A 25250-nucleotide genomic window follows, 5' to 3' on the forward strand; every position below is an offset into this window, starting at 1 on the left:
TCCCACACTACATCTGCCGATATTATTAATCCTATATCTACATGTTGATCATTCTCCCTGCATCACCCTTGTGTATTTTCATGTGTTATTTCCCACACATTTCTTGTGCCACACGAGCTTGTATCTCATCCTACCAACCCCTCTCCACCTCCCACTCCTTCCCCTCTCTGTTCCACTTCACACCTATTAATTTCACGTATTGTAGTCACTTCTACCATCCCCCTTTTGGTAGTTATCCACCAACAGACCTGCAAACCTCTTTACAAATACTTTTATTTTTCATTTGATCACATTGTGACTTCACACCAATTTCAGTTGGTTCTCGACATTCACCATTGGTCTACTGCCTCAGATTTCATCTTGTTTCCTCATATTCAGCCTCTTCTTCCTTTTTGTATTTTTTCAGATGAGTTTGAGTGTATTTTTGTGAAGATTCTATGTTATTTATGTATTTTTATGCATTCTTTCCACCACTATGGATCTCTGCTCCTTCCATCTGCATCAATACAGAAAAGTTTCCTTATCCCCAGCCAGAACACAGTCCCACATACTGTTCCTGCATTGTTTCTTGGCTTGTGGGAATCCCCCAAATGGCCTTACCATCAAATTACCCATCTCCGGCTGCCACCCTTCCTTCCACAATGACCAACATCTATTCAGATTCTGCCAATCCTTAGTCCTCACCAACATAGTCCTGCAAAACCGAATCAATCAGGCCAAACTTCCTTACAATACCTTCTCTCCATCTGTAAAATTCTCCTGCTATGTAATCCCAAAAGCCTGGATTCTATGACACACATTGAAACTTCTGCCCTCCAAGAACTAGAGCAACATGCACAACACCACCTCCAAAAACTCCCCAATCTGCTTGCTTCCTACTACCATCTTGGACTACCACTTTTGACCACCTTTATAACAACCTCCAAACCTCCCCCACACCCCCTCATCCTATCTCACAGACCTACTACACTTACCCCACCCTCCAAAATTCCATTCCATTACCACACAGAATCTGGAACCTAATCAGATCCGAAACAGTCGTGAACCTTTCCTCCAAAAGCCTTAGCTCCGCAGAAATACCAGTCCTTTCCAAAAGCCCCACCTCTTGCCTCACCCCTAAATTCAACCATGGAGGACTTGGTAAAGACCTTCTCACCTTTTCCAGGTCCTTATTGTGGAAACACTTTTTCACCACCAAGCCTACCAATCGGACTCAGCAAAGAACCAATGCTGAACCCTGCCTGATTCAGTTCACTCCTCCATCCAATCGTGGTCCACCCCCACTGTCCCCCCAAATAACCCGCTGTCAACATTCCAGAATTTCTTAATCTCGAACCTTTCCTCACCATCATTCTCCAAATCCCTCAACATGCAAACTAACCTTACATCTGCAGAAAGATCTGCAATCCACCATCTAAAAACTGGTCCTGGCATTATAATCACACCTGTTGACAAAGGCTCCACGACTGTTGTTTTGGCACAAGAATTACATGGCAAACCCCACCAGCTGTCAGATTCATCCACCTACAAACCCTGCCATAGTGACACCATTCCAGAAATCCAGGAGGATCTGTAGTCTGTCCTGAAATCCTTATGCCAATCCCAGAACCTCTTCCCAGAGTCCATGTCTCTGCTCACCCCTACCACTCTCCACACTCTTATCTTCTCCATGCTTTCTAAAGTCCATAAACTCAACCACTCAGGACACCCCATTGTGGTCTGCTCTTGTAGATGAACCACCTTCATCCTCTTACCCACAAGCTACCCTCCTACATAAAAGATACCAACCATTTCCTCCACCGACTCTCCACAGTTCCTGTTCGTTTACAACATGGTGTCCTGCTCATCACTGTTGATACCATCTCACTTTACACTAACATCCCTAATGCCCATGGCCTTACCAGTATTGAACACTACCTTTCCCAGTGCATGACAGATTCCAAACCAACCACCTCCTTCCTAGTCGCCATGACCAACTGTATCCTCACCCACAATTACTTCTCCTTTGAAGGCATGATCTAGAACAGATCTGGGATATGGCTATGGGCACCATCCTATGCCAACCTATTCATGGGCCATCTAAGGCAGCCCTTCCTAAGCACCCAGAATCCCTATCCACTCACCTGGTTCAGATTCATTGCTGACATCTTTGTGATCTGGATCAAGGATGAGGACACCCTATCCACATTCCTCCAGAACCTCAACACGTTCTGTCTCATTTCCTTCACCTGTTCCTTCTCAACCCATCAAGCCACCTTTCTCAATGTTGACCTCCTACTCAAAGATGGCATAACACTTGCTCCCAACCCCATGCCTCATGTCTCATATCCCTGCAATAGACCTGGATGCAAGACCTGTCCCATACATACTCCCCCCACCACCACCATGACCACCACCACCTACTCCAGTCCTGTCACAAACACCACCCATCCCATCAAAGACAGGGCTACCTGTGAAACCAATCATGTGACTACAAGCTAAGCTGCAACCGCTGTGCTGCATTCTACTTGGGCATGGCAACTAACAAGCTGTCTGTCCGTATGAATGGCCACTGACAAACTGTGCCCAAGAAACAACTGGTCCACCCCATTACTGAGCATACTGCCCAACACAACTTCCTTTATTTCAATGACTGCTTTACCACCAAAGCCAGCTTTTCTGAATTGCGCAGGTGGGATCTCTCCTTGCAACATATCCTGTAGTCCCCTAATCTTCCTGTCCTTAACCTTTGTTAATAATTGTCCTTACCCATCTAAATCTATCCCTGTTCCCATTCCAGCACTACACAGCACTTTATTTCGCCAACACACCCAGTGTCTTTACTTCTTTGCTTTCCTGTTAACCCCCCACCCTCCCTCTAACCTCCTAACTACACCTAGGTGCCCCACTCTCCACTTCATCCCTGTACTCTCCCAACAGCACTTTACTGACCCCCACCCTTACCCTACTATCCCGTCCCCTCCCCACCTCAGCCACCTCCTTAACCCCATCCATTTGCTTCTCTCAAAATGCTCTGCTGCTCGCTGTCTGGCTCCAGCTGTCAGAGATTGTGGTCATATGTGAGCGCATGTCTGTATGTTGTCTAGTTTTGAAAAAGACCTTGTTGGTCAAAAGCTAACTTTCTGACAGTCTCTTTTCTGTGCCTTTCTACGACCCAACATCTCCACTATATGATGAGTAGCAAATATGCTTTTCATTATACTGTTGTATTCCATCCTGGATTTTCCATTGTTTTATTATTTTAGTTTGTTTGATTCCATAAGTAAAATATGCTCTCTGATCTGTGAATCACCACCACCCTGTCTTAGGAGCTATTAGTGAAATTGTAATCTGGTGTGGTGGTTGTGTGGTCTTAGAGCTCGTGCACATTTTAACTGTTGTGAATAAAGTCATTTCTCATGCAAAATTTTGATTTAGTAGCATTTTAATGTTTTTGGAAAGTTGCAATTCTTTATACACTTCTTTCTTGTTTATCATAATACTCATACATCATTAACTGTTGAAACTTTTCAAGCCCCAGGTGCCACCCTTGCCCTTATTTTGAACTATCCCAAGTCACCAAGTCATGAAAATAATATGCTGAACAGTTTCTTCAAATGGAATATAGTAAGGTCATTGTCAGTCAGCACATGCATCATGGATGTATCGAATAACGCCACTGGCTAATAAACCATATCAGAATACCGTACACATTTTTAAACAGAATAATAAGATTTCTTTTTAATGTTAAAATTCTTTAGGTGTTTTATGAAATTGTTAACCTTTTTTTATACAGGTACAATCTATTTACGGTAAGAAAAGACATGATTTTGGAAACAAATGTTGGTTTAACATTCTGTCTAGGATGAGGTCATTAGAGGCAGAGCACAAGCTCAGATAAGATGATTGTGGAAGGAAGTCCTTTTTGAACACCCGTCCAATTATTCATTTTAATGAAAGTACAGAAACCATGGAAAACACAAAGGTCGATCATTTTATGTGGCTTTGAAATCCCACCCTTCCACTTGTAAGTCCGGTACTTCAACCAACATGCAAGCTTCTTAAATGTTTCACACAAAACTGCTTTGATTGTCACCAGTGCTACAATCAATTGACTGTGTACAGGCATAATCATAGTCAATAAAAAGTGAGTAATGGGCTTCAACAACAGTACAGTTTGCACTACATTCAAAAGTAAAGTGACCCAAATCTCAACAGTGCTCATTTCCAGGCATAAACTTATAGGTGGTTTGTTTTATTTCATTATATCATTTTTTCCAATACTTTTTAAGAAACACACTGTTTAAGAGAAAACAGTGCCCATCTTAGGTAGTTGTAGCACTGCTCCATTTGAGGTCTTTGGTTTTGTTGAATGTTCCTAATGAAACCTGGTGTTGAAATGATTTGCAGTAAATACTGAGCTGCTGTCTGTAACTATTTTGGGAAGTCATGATTGGAAGTAAGGAAAAAACCACATATTACATCTTGTATTGTATGTAGGAAAACAATGTTGACAAAACATGAAAAAGGAGGAAATATGATAACAGAACATCTAGATAGTAGGTTCATTGAGAAAATAACCATCAACATATGACCTTAACTCAAACTGTCTAGTTTATTGGTGGTGTGCTACAGGTTTGTATGGTTGGAGACCACCTTGTAATTACTGAAAGCTACACTAGAAGTGTAACCAGTATTGTTTTACATTTAAGATAACTGATATTTTCCAAAGACATAAATAGTTAATACTTATACTATAATGGAATACTGAACAACAACTCAATTGTCAGTGTTGGTTAATGCAAGGAACTGGAAAGGTAGTCAATGCAAATAACTTTACAGACCTAATGAATCAAGAAATATGATATTCAAACTTCAAAAGGTGTCAGTATTTTGTAAACCATTTAACAATAGCTAGGAAATAAAGAAAGGAAATAATGAATGTCAAAGTAGAAAGAGATGCAAAGTCTGGCTCAGGCCACTTTGTCTGTAAGATTAATTTCCTTCCTCTCAAGAAGAATTAAGAAAATAACAATATTATCCACAGGTATGACATATTAAAAACTAAATGCTATTGTAGATTTTTTGAAAGAATGTCAACAGCATTGGAAGTTTGAATCCAAGAACTTGACTGCCACTGCCTTTGAGAACCAATGGGAAGCTAGAAGCACAATACCTTCAGGGAAGAAAACTGAAACCTAGATTATGAAGTGATGTCTTGGGCAATGCAGCAGTATGCATAACAGTTACCTGGAAAAAATGCAATATAGTAAAGAAGCATGACAATTTCAATGTGTTGTATATGAGTAATAAGAATATAATACAGTGTATTTTTAACTATCACCTCAAAAATGTCAAACTGTGACCATGAAACTTGGGTCAATATTAGTCCTTCTCTACTCATTCATCTTTCAGTATGACACAATTTGACCAACAATGAATGACTTTTCAGAGTCTGTTGTTGTAGACATCTGCATTTTACTGTTCAGAAAACATCCGACCATGAAAATCATATCACAGACATTCTGGTAATGAGTGCCATGCAATGGTTTCTTCTTCCGAGGAAAGAGGAATAAGTCACTCGGTGCCATATTGGTAGAGTACAGGGTGAGGCAAAATTTTATAGCTCAAAGAAGCAGAATGTGTGTGTGTGCCCTGTTCAGAATGAGCTGTGGTTGTAGTCATGGAGAAAAATAGAACCTCTTGGACAGCTTTCTATGGTGCTTCATCCTGAAAGGCTCCCATAACTTCATCAGGAGGTTTTGGTAGCACATTCCTGCGATGGTTTCACCCCACCATAATCTGTTAGCACTACGCCATAGAAAACACTTGTTGCATCAGCTTGCCTGATGATGGTTGGGTCATTGTCTTCTACAGCAATGGTGCATCCATGTTTCTACTGCTTGCTTTGCTCCTTTGACTCAGGGCCAAACTGATGCACCTGCTACTAACTCATGGTAGCTAAAGAACCCATCCAGAGTGGCCTGACACAGCTGACAAATTTTTGCTACTGCCTTGGTTCAGCAGGGATTTCTAATGTGTGTCAGAAGTTGCAGAACTCTTGCAGAAGTCATGTTCAAAATGTTGTACAAAAGTTGAAAACTGATCCATGACTGATTTTCACTTTTTACATTATCACTTCAGTTTTGATATGCCCACCTTCATGTTCCAGCGCCTCCACTTCTCTTGTGACGCAGGGATTTCAGCGTGTCAGGTGTGATAAAAAAAGTAATGGGAATTTTTGTTTTTCTTAAAGAAACTTTATTTATTCATCATCAGCATCAACTCTGTACCCTTAAAAGTAATCCCACTCAGATATAATACATTTGTGTCAGTGCTTTTTCCTATCTTGAAAGCACTTCTGGAAGTCACTTGTCATTATGGTGTTCAGCTCCTTCAGCGATTCTGTTATTATCTCATCAATAGTGGTAAAATGACATCTCCTTTCAAGGTGCTCTTCAGCCTTGGGAATTGAAAGAAGTTGCAGGGGACAATGTGCAGCAAATACAGTGACTGAGGCAACTTAATGGTCAGTTTCTTTGCCAAAAAAATCATGAAGAAGCATTCATTTGTGATGCAGTTTCCACAGGAGGTTTCACCACAATTCTGGCCTTTTTCTTCAGATTACATCACATGGAAGGTGCATAACTTCCAGGTAGTATTCCTGATTGAACATATAACCATAAGGCAGGTGCACTGTACAATTGTAAATGAAGAAAACAGTGAGAAGAACCTTCACATGTGTTTAAACATGTCGGTTTCTTTTTTTTTTTCCATGTGTGTGTATGTTGGCTCTTCAGGCAGATTCCATTGTGATGATTGGACTTTGGTTTCATCGTCATACCCATACACCCATGTTTCATCACCTGTAAGAAGTTCTGAATCATTGTTGACATTATTCAGCAATTCCTGAGTGATGCCTGTGTGATGTCTTTTTTGGTCAAAAACCAAAAAACTTTGCTGCTACATGTTTCATGCCCAAAAATCAAAAAAAATTGCTTGGCCCGAACCAAATGATAAGCCGGCATCATCAGCATCCTCTCTGATGGTGATTCAGTGATTTTTCCAGAACCATTTTGTGTACTTCTTCCACACTGCACATTGTTGTCAGTAATTGAAGTGCTAGGGCACCCAGGATGGTTGTTGTCATCAACATCTTCTCGGCCGTCTTTGGAATGTTTATACCACTCATAAACTCTTGTCTTGCTCGTAGTAGATTTGTCAAAACCACAGTCAACATTTCTAATGTGGCACTGCAGTTTATTCCATTTTCAAGCCAAATTTAATACAAAATCTTTGATACATGTTTTTTGAAGTTAAAGGTTCACTGAGTGCTTGAAAACACATATAACATTTTTGAATGTAAACAATAAACTAAATGTTTGAAACTGCTGACAGTCCAAACTTACTTCAGGAACATGCGTACTGACAAGATGGAAAAAATTAGAAAATTGTATGTATAAAGCCTACAAAATTAAAAAAAAATTCCCACTCTTTTATCACACCTCTTATATCAGAACTGTAGACGTATACCTACAAAAAATAATTGTGTGACTTTAACAAGCAGAGCTAGAACAAAAACAGTAGTCTGAACATATTGATGAGGACTTCCAGAACAATGTGCTGAATTTTTATCAATCTTTCAGAATCCAACTTCAAATTTTTTGGCTCAATACTTACGTAAAAATGTAACTGCTAGAAACTGAAATTAAAACTGCTGTTAATCAGTTTACCCCTGAACCTTCCCAGGTCAGATCTGACACATACAGTCAGACAGAAAGTATTCACTTTATCAGTAGCTTTTAAAACAACAAAACAGCTGATGGGACACATTAGTGATAGACATAAGTTACAAAATGCAAGAACTATTTATGTAACAGTTGCACAATTGGAGGATATTCGGAGAGCTGTCATCTTACAATCTGAATGGCAGCCAGCATGATCCATTCCCTACACAAGATTTTCTATTTTGGTCCGGGGGGGGGGGGGGGGGCAATGGACGTTGTAAGGGGCATGACAGTTGTGGGGTACAACTATATGCTCATATTTGTTGATAGACCTTGTTGAAAGTAAAATTCTTCATTAAGATCTCAGCATCATTTGAGATTGAAAATGGTGTTGGACATCATCATACACTTTCTTCCCTTATTTTCAAATGTGTTTTGAGAAATGAAATCTAAGAATGGAGAAAGATACTACACCAAGTAGAAAAAATGATTGCTACAGGCTGGGCTTCAAACTCAAGTGGGTATATGTCAATTGTGGGACCTCTGTCGGTGATAAAGCTACCTTTTGTAAGAACGTCAAGTCAGGAATTAGAAAACTTAATCACCTGAAGGAAATAGCTAAGAGCCAAGCCTACAGCTTTGCTTTGAAAAATGATTATGTAACAAATATCATTGACTTCTCCTCTCTATGTGAAAATTGTCTGAGATAAAAAATGTATGTACTTTGATGAGGTGATCCAATAAAATTGGCTGTAACACGAAGCAATCAGTTATAACATTTTAAACTTAGACTGAATGTTGATTTGATTTTTATTTCATCCTGTAAAATAGAAGTGTACAGTGAGTGTATGTATAAGAGGCAGAATCAAGATTCTAAGCACCTGGTATTTACTCAGAGCAACAATTTTGTTTATGCTTGATAACATAATATTTATATATAATATTATTTACAGATTCTTTGTTTTGTAATCATTAACTCTGTAATATTCCATTACTATTAGATAGTCTTCGAGCTTTTTGGGAATCTCGTCATTACAACAATCCCCAAGATTCTGTATAGTTTTCTTATTTCTACTTTCATGACTAACTTCAGAAATGTACATTTGATCTTTTCTTTTTTAGTTATTTAATGTTTTTAATTGTACAGTTATCACTGAAGATATTTGCTATTCCTCTACCTTCTGTAACCACTATGAAACTTATTTGCATTGTCTTAATATATGTATTTTTCTTGGATCAGTGTATTTTTCTTGGATCAGTTTTTGTCATTTCCTTCAGCATAATTTACATTGCTAGCTCTTTCTTCTTATCATTTTACTTTTTGTGTGGCCATCGTAATTGTTATTGCTTTTGCCTCTCCTATTATTTCTCTCTACTCACTTTTAAACACTTTATACTTCTAGTTTCATGCAACTGTCATAGTTCTTGAACCTTCTTGTGGTGTTCTAATATTTCATTGGTAGTCCACTGTGCTCAAGTCTGCAGCTTTTCTTACTTTTGGAATGGTACTTTAAAATGATGTCTTTTAAAGCTTCATACTTCTCATTTACATTTCCAGCCTCTAGAGTTTCAGTCCAGAGTACTCTGCTTAATTTCATTTGGATGACATTCAAGATTTACTTGCTAATGATTCCAACTTTTTTCATTGCCTCCCAAAATTCTGTTTTTAGTTCATTACTTCTGCAAAAGCAGAATGTTTTTATTATGACTACCAGTGTTTCATAGCTACAACTCTTAATGGTGCTAATGATTTTGTCAATGATGTGTAATTCTGAGAAGTCGTGCTTATAGGTGTAGGTATTTCTGCCTCCATGTTAAGCTGTAATGACAATTCCTAAAAATCTTTCTTTCTTTTTTACTCTTTCCCTGTGATGATCAGTATACACAGAACCTTCATAAACAATACTTCATTATCCAAGTAATTTGTCTTTTTCATGTGCTGTAACCTCCAAAAGCAATTAGCACTGAAGCAGAGCACTGCAGCAGATGTGATTAAGATCTAGTAAAGCATTGTGTAGACAAATACATCCAGTAACATCAGTGACTAGAAAGAGATGACTGCTGTTGTGTGGTCACATATACAAAATAGATCATGACTGGGCAATTAAGAGGATCTGGAACTATAGCCAGAAACAGTGATATATTCAGAAATCAAATATGTGGTTCACAGGTATAGGAGATTCAGAATGGAGAAAGCTTCTGACAGAGGAAGGAGAATGGGCACTAACTTGGCAATAGGAGAGCTACTAGACACTAAAAAGGAAAACGATTTAACACAGTCTGTGGGGGTTCAGTTCGAGTTTGTGTGTGTGTGTGTGTGTGTGTGTGTGTGTGTGTGTTTTGGTAGTTCATGAAGTAACTCACTTCAAAAGATTATGTATGTTCACCATTTTCCATAAAAAAAGAAGAAAATGTTAATATCACTGAACCACTGCAATGAAATTAATAAAGAGAAGCCATAGAAAGAAATGTAACCTTAAGCCATAGCTGCAGTGTAACATATTTCATGGAAGCTGACTGAACAGACTACATTTCTTTAATCTCTGCAGTATTCTTCAAAGATATCTTGTCACTGCTGCAATGCACTTACTGTATGTAAGATTATACCTAACTAATCCTTGATTGATTACAGGCATACATTTCAAACAGGGAATGTTGCGAATGTTGAACTTCTATACAGCCTGCATCACTCATTATTTGTGCTTCTTTATGGCGCAGATTGGGCAGAATAAACAAGCATGGGAAACAGTTAAATGTGAATGAAATGCTGAAGATGTATACAGATACGAGTTATTTTGGGCATGAGATTTCTAGTTTAAGTTCAGTGACAGTTTAGAATCCCTGTCCAAACATACTCAAAAGACTCGAAAAAGGTTGAAAATGTACAAACAAACTGCAAATATACAAAAAATTGCAAATGTGTACTCTTGCAGCTCAGAAAGTAAGAACCAACTAAGCTGGAAATCTTGCAGACAAAATTTCTTGAAAAAGATCTTAATATCATTGGACTTTACAACTGAGAAGACTCTTGAAAGGTACTCAGAGGTTATCTAGTGCAGGACAAAGCTTAGATTATAATGATTAATTAACAGTAGAAAATTATTGGTATGAATTAACTTATACTCCTAGCAATTTACTACAAATTTGTTAACTGTCAAGGTTGCTCCATATTTACTTTTCTTTTTCAGGCAGAAAATGTATGAATAATGTAGCACAATGTTAAGCTATTTTGTACACAATTTCATACCAGTACGCAACTGAAATTCATGAGTCTTAACTGTAGCATATATAGTAGTGAAAGAAGGAAGTTCAATATGTTTTGGTATTGTGTGACTTTTTTACCTGGTGAAGTTATTAATAAATGTATACACAACTGTTATTTCCTACAACATGCTGAGACCAAGAGTGGTACAGAATTTTAAGTGACCAAATGTTACCTCCAACTTCCCCAAAAGAACTGAATTACTCAACAATCAAAAACAATGGCTAAATTTCTTTACCTTTCATTTTGTGTAGGCGCACATATTCGCAGAGACGACAGCATCAAGCAGCTCGGAAAATTCAGCAGTTCATGAGACAATCGAAAAACAAGTATGTATTATAATTTATGTATGAAAATTTCAAATTTTTTGTGAATATTTAATTAAGGTATGAAATCTACACACCAAGTGGTGGCAGGAGAACACACATATAAAAGGTATTAAAATTTTGCAAGCTTTTGGAGCCAGTGGCATCTTATTCTGGTAGTAGGGTTGGAGGGGAACAAAGGGGAGTGAAGGAATGGGGCTGTTGCAGTTTAGGAAAAGGTTCTAAACTCTGCCTCTTTTTCTAAACCTCATCAGTCCTTTTCCTTGACCCCTCTTCTGTCCCCTTCAACCCTTGTGCCAAGAGGAGGAGCCATTGGATCTGAAAGCTTGCAAATTTTAATACCTTTTATATGTGTGTTCTCATGCCACTGCATGGTGAGTAGGCTTCTTAATTGAATATTACATTAAATTTTCAGAAATTGATTATTTTCATTGATATTATTAAGGTATTATGATTTTACTGAAATGAAATCTTATATTTTTATCCTTATTTAATGCTGTCATCAGCTTATGGGACATTAGTCCACCAAATACGGTGAGTATAGCCCCCAGTTAATTTTTCAGAAGTTTATTTAATGTAGTTATTCTTTGTGTTGGTGCTATAACTAAAAATTCCATTTAGCTAAGTGTTACATTTGCCCAGGACTGTAATTTTTCCAAGTAGATTAAGCTTGCTGTGACGTTCACAAAACCACTTATACGTATGTTTATCTACTTTCATGTGAGCACTTTTATATTATTTAAATATATTCATTACATCATATTGTTTTTTATTTTGATATTTGCATCACTGATACTTTATTTCTTTTTTATTTGTATATTTGATTAGTGCGCAAAATAGTTGCTTTGGATTTAAAATGCATGCCGTGACAGATACATTTTTATAGCTTTCAGTAACAGAAACACGAAATTTGAGAGGTGTCTCAATGGCCCTCTGAAATCTGATAAAATGCAAGAACTTTTTTTGATTATTCAAAGGTTCCGTTTTTTGTTGTGTGATGTTTCCACTGATTTATGTGCATCACTGTAGCAAAATCTTGGCTTGAAAATGATAAATGAAATACGTATAATCACCAAATAATCAGACTGGTACTGAGATTGAAAAAGAACAGACAAATCATGGAAGATAGGGAACAAACTGGGTTCAGTTTAAATGGAATCCATTTTAAACAAACTATTTCCTACACACTGCAGAAAATAATTGCTCTCATATTTATGGCTATCTTTTCTCAATTAAAATATTTATTTATTTTGTAACAGAAGTTACATTACTGACTACTAATAACTATGCAAAACATTTATACCATTATCACTGTGTATCAAACAAGATGTCAAAGAACTTTCACTTTATCTTGGCTCAGAAATTACTAATCTCAATGCTTATACTGCTGCTTATATGGGGCCAATCTCAATGTATGCAGCAAAGCACAGATTGCACTGGAGTAGCTTGGCTGTCATTTGTGATAATCTGCAGTCACACATTGTCAACCTTGCCGGAAATATTGCACTACTTTAGATTGCTTCCCCACCTTGTATCTCCTGATCAGGTTTGGAGAGAGACTTACAGATTGGCTACTATTTGGTATAACCAGGACGAAATACCTTACCTAATGTAAGCCACTCTGTAGGAGATTTAAATCTTTTATGCTGAGTTGATTCTATGAGGGTCTCTGTTGATCTGTTTTGTGTGATGGATGGTATCCCTACAGCAGGATGGGTACAGCTATCTCATGCACTGCAGCTACTTGTCAAAAATATCAGGGGAGGCAATATGAATAAGGTAATACATTTTATCTATTTGCATTTTTGATAATCAGCGTGCAGTGATGCAGCAGGTCTCATTATGTGCAACATCTGCTTGTTTGGCTTGGCTTGATCTGTATCAAACCAGACATGCATATTCAGCAGTAGAATAGCTTAATGCTAGTGAAGGTGGAGGAAATATTTGTGGTCTTGGTTCTCATAGTGTACCGGACTGTATCTGGACAATTTTCCCTTGATTTTTGAACAGTATTTCTTGTAGGTGTGAGTTCATTCTAGACTTACCTCCAAGTATTTTGGTGTTATGATGTGTTCTAATGGTACTAATTCCTTCATAATTTATTGACTGAGATGCTGCAGTGATAAGACTCTTGATTCATATATGGGTGTACAGCAATTCTAATCCTGTCCAGCCATGCAGATTTCATTTTCTCATGATTTCCCAAATTGCTTAAGGTGAATGCTGCAGTGGTTCCTTTGAAAGGCAATGCAGTTTCCTTCACCAGTAGAAGCTTGCTCTTTGTCTGTAATAACATTGTTGTAGATGGGATGTTAAAGCCAAATCTTCCCTCCTTCCTGATATTTATGAGTGGTCTATGTGCTTCTCTACTTCTAAGTAGAAAAGAGTGAGGTTATATTGTACTGTGATACGGCCTCAACTGTTTCTCACAGTGGTAGACAGAAAGTTTATTCATGATGTCTTTATAAGACCAAGGTGCTAAAGATGTTGACATTACCTTTTCCCCAAGCACAGACATTATGAAGGGGTGGGAATTTGATTGGGGTTAAAGGAACAAATAACAGCTAAAGACAGGTTCTGTGATTTAGGTATTATCTACATGGAATGCAAATGTTTGAATCAACCTTGGCCATAGTGTTAGCTGATAATATCCACTTATTTATCAGTTTCTTCTGAGATAATGTCAGCTATTCACATGGGTCTCAGTTGTTTGGTTAATATGTTTACATGTAGAATGTCTCCAGTTTGAAATCTGCCATGAAGTGATTTTTTTTAGTGGACTATGCAATGTGGCTGTGGCAAATTTTTATTTTTTTTTGCTACAGTTTTCAATTTTTATGTTAATTGTTTGACCCATTTAAAAATGGTTCAAATGGCTCTGAGCACTATGGGACTTAATTTCTAAGGTCATCAGTCCCCTAGAACTTAGAACTAATTAAACCTAACTAACCTAAGGACATCACACACGTCCATGCCCGAGGCAGGATTCGAACCTGCAACCGTAGCACTCGCGCGGTTCAAGACTGTAGCACTTAGAACCGCTCGGCCACCCTGGCCAGCTTGACCCATCTATCAAGATCATAAAATGATAATTTAAATTAGATTTCTTTTATGGGTATGCAGGCCTTTAGCTGTTGTGACCTAACAGTTAATTCCCACCCATGGTTCTCCACTAATACCATATTTCTTACTGTTGATGTTAATTGTTTGATGCATCATTGTACAGAGACTACCTTATATTTGATTGATCAGATGTTTTTGTCACCAAGTTCTCTCAGCATGTCAAATCTGTTGGTCAGCAGAACAATTTCTCTTTATCTCTCCCTTTTGTCTTTGTTTGCATCCTTCTTTCCTTTCATATATACAGCAGCAGCTATTTTATTGAATACTTTGTGCAGCTTAATTAACATTTTTCTTTCATTGCATTTGAATTATGGTAGAAAGTTTATAAGTTTTACAAACTGTACACCACTCCTTCACTTTGATGGTTTGTTTCCAGGAAACAAGCCAAGTAAAATCTTAATTTTGGAGTGACATTTTGGTGAATTTCCCACTTGTAATCTTCCTGCTAAGTGACTGTGTGCTGTCAGATGCTGCTGTGTATCTATTTTGGGTTGCTCATTTCGTGTGCCAGAATCACAACAGGCGTAGTATCTGTGAGCACTTGTAAGTGGGAATCCCTGGTCATGGGGGAGTGGCCGGACATCAAGTCACAGGGCCAGCAGTCTTGCCTGTCTGTTGTTGGCACTCTAAGCAGGGAATGGACCTTGTGAATGTTTGATAATATGTTGTCCCAAGAAGAGCTGAGATGGAAGCTAATGTCTCTGTTCATGAGATTTTTATCAACTCTTATTTCTATCAGTCCCTTGTGTATAGGATCCCTGAGAACCCTGGCATGAAATAGCACTTTTGTGTCTTCAGTGCTGAATGTTTGCTCCTCAAAGATTGAAAACTTTTCTTTCTAGCTGAAGCTGATGTTCCTTGTATGTTCTACACATCTCTGAGACATGCAACATTTTTCTTTTGTTGTATATATATCTACAGCTGTAATATTATTTCAGTTTACATGTAGCCCACATGACACCTTTTACCACAGATTTCTTTGATGAATGCTGCAGCTGTAATAATATTTCAGTTTACATGTAGGCCACATTACACCTTTTAACAAAGATTTCTTGCAGTAGCAAAACTTTATGTGGACTGAGTCAGCACTATCATGTAGTTCCACACGTATCTCAGCTTACACTTCTCATTCTATTTTGACTGCTTTGTTCCTCACTTTTTTGTTTCAAGCCCAAAGGAGAACATGATGTCATAATATTCATAAAATGTATTTCATATTGAACACTTTTTGTGGTAGTTTCATTATTATACACAAAGCTTTCACTGAATATATAGCTTTCAATGAGTGTATAAAAAACAGTTGTCACTTTGAAACACCTGTTCTTAACTCACTGTTGACTTTGAAATTGGGAACCAGGGGAAGGAGGGGGGGCACCTCTTTTTGACTGCCTGGCATTCTGAAAAGTGAGAAGAAGGAAATAGTAAAATGTTATATAACTAAAGAATTATGTAATTGTTGGTAGAGGTAACCTTAAAATTAAACAGGAATGTACCTTACAAAAAACCGTTCTTTGTTGTTGGAAAGTTTAGATATGCAGGGGAGTAAACAGTGCTTCTTTTCAGAGACAAGTTTGTGTGTGTGTGTGTGTGTGTTGGGGTTTATGGGCGCTCAACATCGAGGTCATCAGCGCCCTGACACACAGTAAAAGGAACGACAAGTTTGTAACTTATAATTTGAGCTCTATGAAAGTGTCTGGTAGTTTTGTCTATGCTACCCTTTTCTTAAGCTCCAATTTCAACCAGCCTACTTAATGTTATGGTCAGTGGCTCACTGAATAACAGACAGACTAAGAATTTAGTGGTCTAGGTTTCAGTCTCCAGTTGGTATTAAGGCCTTTTCAGTCACTTATGGCTTCTTTCACTTCTGGAAATGGTTTGTTAATGTGAAAAATGCCAAGTTGTATCAGCAGGTCAACCTATTGTGACTGGGTAAAGCAGTTTAAAGGTCAAGGGAAAGCAAAGCCATACCATCTCAAATAGGACCATGCCTTATAAAGCGCAATGATGTTCAAATCAATTTTTGGCTTGTGAACAACTTTACTTACTCAAGCGTGTTACCAGTCTTTCTCTCCCACCTGTCAGTGCAATGTCTCCATATTATTTGCAGTGGATGAATGTTTTCTCTGCTCTCCAGCTACCTGCCCAGCATTCTCTGTTTGGATTGAGAATTTGATTTTATAACTGGACATTGACAAACTTCTGGTGTAGTACAGAATTCTTAGCATCTATTCTATGATGTCATTGTCATAATTCTTCCTCAGATCCATGCTGTTTCAGATATATGTTAGTCAGGTACAACCATTTTATATTATTACCATGCTAGTAAGATCCATTGTGGTGCCAGCATAGCCTGTGCATGCCAGTAGCAGCTACAACTGCCAATTGCCACTTGGAACCAGTGGCTTTCAACAATTTTAGAATTTTTTTTATGTATCACGTCCACTTATGTAGCTTAGCAGTCAGCATGTGTGACAATCGGAATTCAGTCTGGCATTTCTAGAGAATTTTATTTAGAGGCAGAAATGGAATGAGTTCAACTCAGCAATGTGAGGTCAATTGAAGAGCTACCTGAATGAAAAAGTATTGGCTGCAAGGTTTGGAAAGATGACAACAGGAGGGAGATTGATGTGATGACCCCATGGCCCTCCATACCAAAACTAAATGACACAATTGGCAGAGGATGTCACATTGGCCATTTGGCATTATGTGGTCCTTTTGGCCTGATTGCAGAATTTTGGAAAACTAAAAAATATAAAGATAGAGATGGGAAGGGTGCAGATAGATATTTAAGGGATCGGCTTGATACATAGAAGAGTATTTTTGGTGAGGGAATTATAGGATTTGTCATATTTCTTCAGTTAATGGTGTCAGTGGAATAGGAATAGTAGTAAAGTTGCAACAGAGTGAAGGATTATCTTGATGGCAGAATTGAATGTCTGGCTAACAAATATTATCATTATACAAGTAGAAATGCCAGCAACAAATATGGATGACAGTGAAATTGAGAAATGCATAATTCTCTTAATGAACTCATGCAGTATGTCAAAAGGAATTAGAATGGTAATGTGGAGTGCAGCCATTGATGATGATAGATCATAGAAAACAATGAGAGAGTTTAGTCTTCACAAGTGCAATGGGAGGGGAGAGAGTCTAGTAGAATTCTGAATTCTACTGTGGATGTGTGTCAGACATTGTGAATATACTTTTTCATAGACCATTGAAAGAAGTTTATGTAAGTGAAGCCATATATGGAAACTTGATGGAATAGCCTTAAAAGAGGTGTTAATACACTCAAGACATGAGACTATGATTAAAAAAGCCAGAAAAGAGGCAGCTAAGGCTAACAGATGAAATGCTGTAAAATAAAGAAATGACAAACATATAAAAATGTTGAAAGCAACAGTAGCTTGATCACTTAAATGTAAAAAAAAAAAAAAAAAAAAAAAAAAAAAAAACAGAAATATAGATAAGCTGAAGAACAGTAGGTGGAGGATAGGTGTCATGATATTGATTTGAAATTGAAACAAAAAAACATAGATGTCACACACAGAGAAAGAAACTATCGCTTTAGGAGGTGCAAAACAAGAAGTGCAGGTTTTAGAGAAGAAACAGATAACTGGATAATGTAAAAAGAAAATGAGGTTAAAAGATGGAAACTGCACTTTGTGGATCTTTATAATTGCCAGAAAATTAAATCAATAGAAAATGAAGATACATTGGAAGAAGGTGATAAGAGCAATTTATTCCTTATATGTGTATGCCATTACAGTTTGCATAGATTCAGTAGGAGCAAATGTCCAAGTATCAATGAAATACCGCCAGAACTCTTATGAACATCATGGCAAAGCTCGTAAATGAAAATAATGAAACTGGGGAAGTTTCATCAGATTTGGGATAGTGTAATTATTACACATCCAAAAAAGCAAGAACAGATATGTGCAAAAATTATATCACAATCAGCCTAATACCATATTCATCAGAAATGCACACAGGAATACTTTATTCAAAAACAAAAAGGAAAACTTTAAATAGGTCTGGTTTTAGGAATGGAGAACCGATTCAGGAAAGACAAGATTACATACATAATATCTGTAAATTTAAAGAAGACTTTTAATAATGTGGAACAGAATAAAGCTTTTCCCATTCACGGGCAGTGGGGTATCAATTACAGAGGTAAAGAAAGGTAGATAGCTGTAAGGTGTGGCTACTCATTGTCGCCATTGATATTTAATTTGTGTACTAAAGAGGCTATCTGATGTAAGAGTTGCTTGTCACAAACAGAAAATGAGTATTACATGACTTCCTGATGACATATCAGCAGTTGCTAAGAGTGAATGGGAAATGATCGGGTGCTTAATTAAATGGAATGAGAGCTAACTGATGGGAGGATGTCCTCATCAACAAAAAGAAAACCAAATTAATTTTATGCACAGCAGGTGGACTTACCAGATGACATAATGTTCAATTTAGACAAGGCCTTCTTGAAGAAGGGGTGAATTTATACTGGTACTGGTCATGCTGCAGTTTTTGCAGCAGCAGAGTCTTTACACCATTTCAGGTAGAACCTTCAGGTTGTTTTGGTTGAATAGGGTGCTTGGGAGTTATAAACAGGCAATTTCTGTGGTCCAAGGATAGCATCACTTCCTCGAATCCAACTTATAGGATGACATATCTATTTCATTTTAGATTCTTTATGATATGTGAAAGATATTGATAATCTGTTTTCGCTTTGACAATTAGTCACTGTGGTCACTTATCCAAGTGAAACTGTGCAGCTTGTTGGTTCCAGAATGGAAGCTGTGGGTGAATTCTGCAGCTCTTTATGCTTTCTCCATAAGTTAGTATTCTGTCAGCAAATACTTCTTTAATAAAAGCCATTGTAGATTAAAAAAAAACATTTACATATTAATAATGCTATATGTATTAATAATGCTATACATATTAATAATGCTATTAAGCTAAATATTTTATGAGCGGCATAAATTAAATGAAGTTTGTATGATCCAATCACTTGATCTACGCAAACTTTGATATGAATTACACACACACACACACACACACACACACACACACACATGCGCATGGATTCAGAAGACCATGCAAAAAAGACTTAATAGCAACAACTGAACAGGGCAAAAGAGCTTTTTATAGAATGAAACAGCAGCTAAGATACATACACATTAATCATGAACCATGAGATACATTCATGAAAATCAATATTTGGAGCACAGCTCAGAATGGATGCAAAATATGGACAGTAGGGAAGACAGAAATGAAACAATTAGATGCCTTAAAAATGTTGTTGTAAGTGACTGTTGAAAATCAGTTGGATTATTCAATTGTGGAATGAAGAGATACTGCAATAAGTTATTGAGAAAAAATGACAATAAAGGAAATAATCAATTAAAGAGTCAGAATTGTTACTGAAAGCTATTGTTTTTGGTGTAGTATAAGATAAAAATCACAGTGTCTGACTGAGACATGAACTATAAATCAGGCAGGTCATTGATGAAGTAGGATACAACAGTTACAATGAAATGAAGGATATCTGGAAAATGAAAAAAGTAAAGAATTGCATCAAACCAACCATAGGGACAATAGTATCCCATTACTGTGTATTTATTTATTAATGATTCATTCTTCATCTCATGGGGCTACTGTGACATATGATAATGAAATATACAAACCTATTATGATACATAAAGTAAAGGAAAAGCAACCACTCGGATAGCTGAATGATATGAGACACGTACAAACACTCAATACCATATATACACTAGCTTTTGAGCTCTTGCTCTTTCTCTAGCAAAAGTACACACATTCACATTCACACACATAACCACACAGACACCCAAATGCTCACATCTGTGGCACACTCATGCCTGTAGCAAGACTGACTGTTGATCAGTGCTGTCTGATTGGCAACAATTGTTACTTTCAGTCAAGTGCTTGTTCTCAACAAGAATCATCTTACGAGAACTGATGTACTATGCTATCACTGTAAGAGTCTTCATCTTCTTGTCTAGTTGAGGTTTGTGGACTAATGTCTCATATGGACTGGATAACATGCTTTTAGAATATAGATATTTGATCTGTTGGAACCAAGCTGGACAAAATATTGGCTCATCTGACATCAGGGAAAGAAAATATACGAAATAATTTAAGTATGCCAGAGTGAACAATACTCTGATTATAAAGTTATATTCTGATTCAAATTATCAAAATGTCTGTCACTGAAAGCAAGCCTCCACTGACAGAAAACCTGGTGAACTATAACTTGTGATACATCTTTAAAATTCAGCAAACCATTATAGTACAAGGTCGTTAAGCTGGGGAGAGGGAAATCACCGTTTTTGGCTCTCTGTTAACCACTCTTCCATTCTGTATTACAAATGGCAAATAAGCCCAGTGCTGTGTTGATGGTGAACTGTAAGTTGCAATAAATTTGCAAAATTCAGCAAATTATTGACAGTACAAGATTGTTAAGCCAAAGGGAGGGGAATCGCCTCTTTTGTCTATCTATTAATCACTCTTACAGTATGTGTTATAAATCGCGAATAAGCCCAGTGGTGGCCAGTCTGAAAACTGTTCAACCCTCCCACTTCAGGACAGTTTCTCTTCAGAAATTACCCTAAACTGCCATCATCTATCACGTTACAGATGCAGAAACTAATACTGTTTCAAGTGACATGACGAAAATACTCTTAGTGTTTCTTAATAAGAAGATTAGTATCACCATACAATATCATAAAAGGAATTGAAAGCGGAAATTTATCTATGTGAGCCATTTCTTGTACAAAAATTTTTACAGAATTTTGGGCTTACAGAGAAAATCATACAAGAGGTTTATAGTTTCTTTGGATCATAGACAGACACAACATTAAGATTTGACAGACAGATTTATTTTTATTTGACTCTGTAGAATGACATTGCTTATTGTGAGAAATGATGAGTCAAAACATTATGACAATTTACTTAGCAGTGTATTGGTCCAACTTTGGAACACAATAAAGAAGCTATTTTCTAAAGCATGGTTTCAATAAGTCCATAGTAGGGATTCAGGTTTGTGAGAGCAGAGATGGTGCTTGATAGTGACACAGATATGTCCCGTTGGTTTCAGATAAAGTGAATTGGTAGCCAAGACATAAACGTGAGTTTACTATCATGCTCCCCAAACCACTGTAGCACAATTCTGGCCATAAGACATGGACAGGTATCCTGCTGAACATGGCATCACCAATGGGTAGACATCAATTCTGAGAGTATGCAGGTGGTCCACTATAATATTTACATAGTTCACAGATGCCATCATGCCTGCAGTTACTACCATAGGTTGCATGGAAACCTAGGTGAATATCTCCCATTGCAGAACACTGATCTCTCCCCCACTGGACAGCATTTGTGGCATGGTGCATGTTTGAGGCATCCATTTCCCCAATGATGGCATTTCCGCATATGACCACTGACTTGGTGGTGGAAAGAGAAAGTGATTCACCCAACCAGACATCATGTTTCCATCTTCTTGATGATTCCATGCCCACTGCATTATAATTGATGATGGTGAGTCATCATAAAAACATGAAGGGTCATCTGCTGTAGAAAACTATGATCAACTGTGTGTACTGAACAGTCTGCTCCAAAGCACTTGTACTTGCACCAGCATTGTACTCAGCCATCAGATGTGCTGTAGATCACTATGTGTCCTGTTTTACAGAGTGGATGAGCCTGTGATTTCCACATTCTGTGTTGAAGCATGGACATCTTACATATTACCACCAGGTCACGGTTTCACCATCCATCAACTGCTTTCCATAGATGCTTATGACAGTAGTGTGCAAACCTCTGGCCAGCTTGCTATTTGAGATGCTACGAGGCCAGAACAATTTGCCATTTGTCAAAGTTGCTTATGTCAATGAATTTTTTCTATTTGCAGCCTTTGTCATGATTAGAATGAGCCCCCATTTTTTGTCTCCTTCCTACTTATATACTTTCTTTTCTGTATTACGTGCCTACATGCCATCAGGTGACATTCAGTCTCAAGATTATCAGTGGTCATAATGTTTGGCTCATTAGTTAAGGTACATCACAAATATTGTGCATTCACTTTTTTTTAAATAGCAACAATTTTGTTTAGCTTTTTTAGTAAAATGAATTCTGTGCATCTTTATGAACAGATTTATTTTATTAGGTAATCTTTTAACACTGTAATATTACTTTCCCAATAGACAGTCTTGTTGTTTCTTTGGAAAGTTACTGCCATGTGCACCATCATGTAGATTTTGGGGATGATTAACAGACCATTTATTAACCAGAATATCAAGATCCTTTTTCAGGGACTGTCAGTTGTTAGCTCATATTTCTTCCGTGTGTTATGTATTGTTATCCATTCTGAACTATGAGAGAGAGAGAGAGAGAGAGAGAGAGAGAGAGAGAGAGAGAGAGAGAAATGTGAAGCACCCAGAAGACAAGGTCAGATGTCAATGTAACTCTGTACACAGACACACCATCAGTGCCCCTGTAAATGATTTGGAGTTGCCATTTGCTATTACTGATAGACTGGCCACCAGAGTACATTAGTATTGTTTTATGTAGTGTATGAACATTGTCATAATTTGAGTGATCACTGCGAAGGACACAGATATGCCATATACTTGCCATCAGCACATGGCATAGGTTGATGGGGGCCTGTCTCCATTTGACCAGAAGAATCATGCAATGTGCAGATTTACCAAGCAGTCAGATGTGACAATGGCACAGTGGTGGACTGCAATGGAATGTTTGAGCAAGCACACTCATCTTCAAAGTTGTGGTCAACCAAATCTGACCACTACAAGAGAATACCGCTATATTGTGCCCCAAGCATGTGATAACACTTTTACATCTGTTCCTGCCATTCGAGAAAAAGTAATGAACTCCCTGGAACATTTTGTGTCAAGCTACACCATTGGTCAGAGACTATCAACAGTCAGACTAGAGAATTATGATTCCATGCATAGGCTGCCATTAATACCGCACCAGTACCTGGAGTGGTGCCATGACTGGTAAGTGTTGTGTTCAGCAATGAATTACAGAACTGCATTACCCCGGATGACTCTCATTGTCAAGTGTGATGGAGACATGAAGAGAGGTTCCATTCTTCCAGAGTTTTGGAGAGGCATAGCGTGTTGGTGTGAGGGGGGGCATCAGGGACGACTTCAATCACAGCTGGTAGTGACAGGAAATTTGGATGGCACAACAGTACATCATGGTCATCCTGCGTCCTCATACGTTACCTCTCATGTGGCAGTATTGTGGTGCAATTTTTCAACAGGACAGTACTCGTTCACACTTGTCTGTATGAACTGTCTGCGTGATCTACATCTACATCTACATCTACATTTATACTCAGCAAGCCACCCAACGGTGTGTGGCAGAGGGCACTTTACATGCCACTGTCGTTACCTCCCTTTTCTGTTCCAGTCGCGTATGGTTCGCGGGAAGAACGACTGTCTGAAAGCCTCCGTGCGCACTCGAATCTCTCTAATTTTACATTTGTGATCTCCTCGGGAGGTATAAGTAGGGGGAAGCAATATATTCAATACCTCATCCAGAAACGTACCCTCTCGAAACCTGGCAAGCAAGCTACACCGCGATGCAGAGCACCTCTCTTGCAGAGTCTGCCACTTGAGTTTGCTAAACATCTCCGTAATGCTATCACGGTTACTAAATAATCCTGTGACGAAATGCGCCGCTGTTCTTTGGATCTTCTCTATCTCCTCTGTCAACCCGATCTGGTACGGATCCCACACTGATGAGCAATACTCAAGTATAGGTCGAACGAGTGTTTTATAAGCCACTTCCTTTGTTGATGGACTACATTTTCTAAGGACTCTCCCAATGAATCTCAACCTGGTATCCGCCTTACCAACAATTAATTTTATACGATCATTCCACTTCAAATCGTTCCGCATGCATAATCCCAGATATTTTACAGAAGTAACTGCTACCAGTGTTTGTTCCGCTATCATATAATCATACAATAAAGGATCCTTCTTTCTATGTATTCGCAATACATTACATTTGTCTATGTTAAGGGTCAGTTGCCACTCCCTGCACCAAGTGCCTACCCGCTGCAGATTTTCCTGCATTTCGCCACAATTTTCTAATGCTGCAACTTCTCTGTATACTACAGCATCATCCGCGAAAAGCCGTATGGAACTTCCGACACTATCTACTAGGTCATTTATATATATTGTGAAAAGCAATGGTCCCATAACACTCCCCTGTGGCACGCCAGAGGTTACTTTAACGTCTGTAGACGTCTCTCCATTGATAACAACATGCTGTGTTCTGTTTGCTAAAAACTCTTCAATCCAGCCACACAGCTGGTCTGATATTCCGCAAGCTCTTACTTTGTTTATCAAGCGACAGTGTGGAACTGTATCGAACGCCTTCCGGAAGTCGAGGAAAGTAGCATCTACCTGGGAGCCTGTATCTAATATTTTCTGGGTCTCATGAACAAATAAAGCGAGTTGGGTCTCACACGACCGCTGTTTCCGGAATCCATGTTGATTCCTACAGAGGTTTCCAAAAACGACGTGATACGCGAGCAAAAAACATGTTCTAAAATTCTACAACAGATCGACGTCAGAGATATAGGTCTATAGTTTTGCGCATCTGCTCGACGACCCTTCTTGAAAACTGGGACTACCTGTGCTCTTTTCCAATCATTTGGAACCTTCCGTTCCTCTAGAGACTTGTGGTACATGACTGTTAGAAGGGGGTAAGTTCTTTCGTGTACTCTGTGTAGAATCGAATTGGTATCCCATCAGGTCCAGTGGACTTTCCTCTGTT

The 25250-nt window shown here is 38.1% G+C and overlaps 1 protein-coding gene across 1 annotated transcript in view; it reads left to right on the forward strand.

Annotated features, from left to right (window-relative positions):
• Positions 1–25250, forward strand: part of LOC124606343 (calmodulin-binding transcription activator 1) — a 943657-nt gene that overhangs the window by 877752 nt on the left and 40655 nt on the right. Inside the window, exon 26 of the mRNA XM_047138326.1 lies at positions 11223–11297. Coding sequence (XP_046994282.1) covers positions 11223–11297 — 75 coding nt within the window. The remainder of the gene's footprint in view (positions 1–11222; positions 11298–25250) is intronic.

Source organism: Schistocerca americana, chromosome 3 (genome assembly GCF_021461395.2).
Source record: "Schistocerca americana isolate TAMUIC-IGC-003095 chromosome 3, iqSchAmer2.1, whole genome shotgun sequence".
NCBI classification, from domain to species: Eukaryota; Metazoa; Arthropoda; class Insecta; order Orthoptera; family Acrididae; genus Schistocerca; species Schistocerca americana.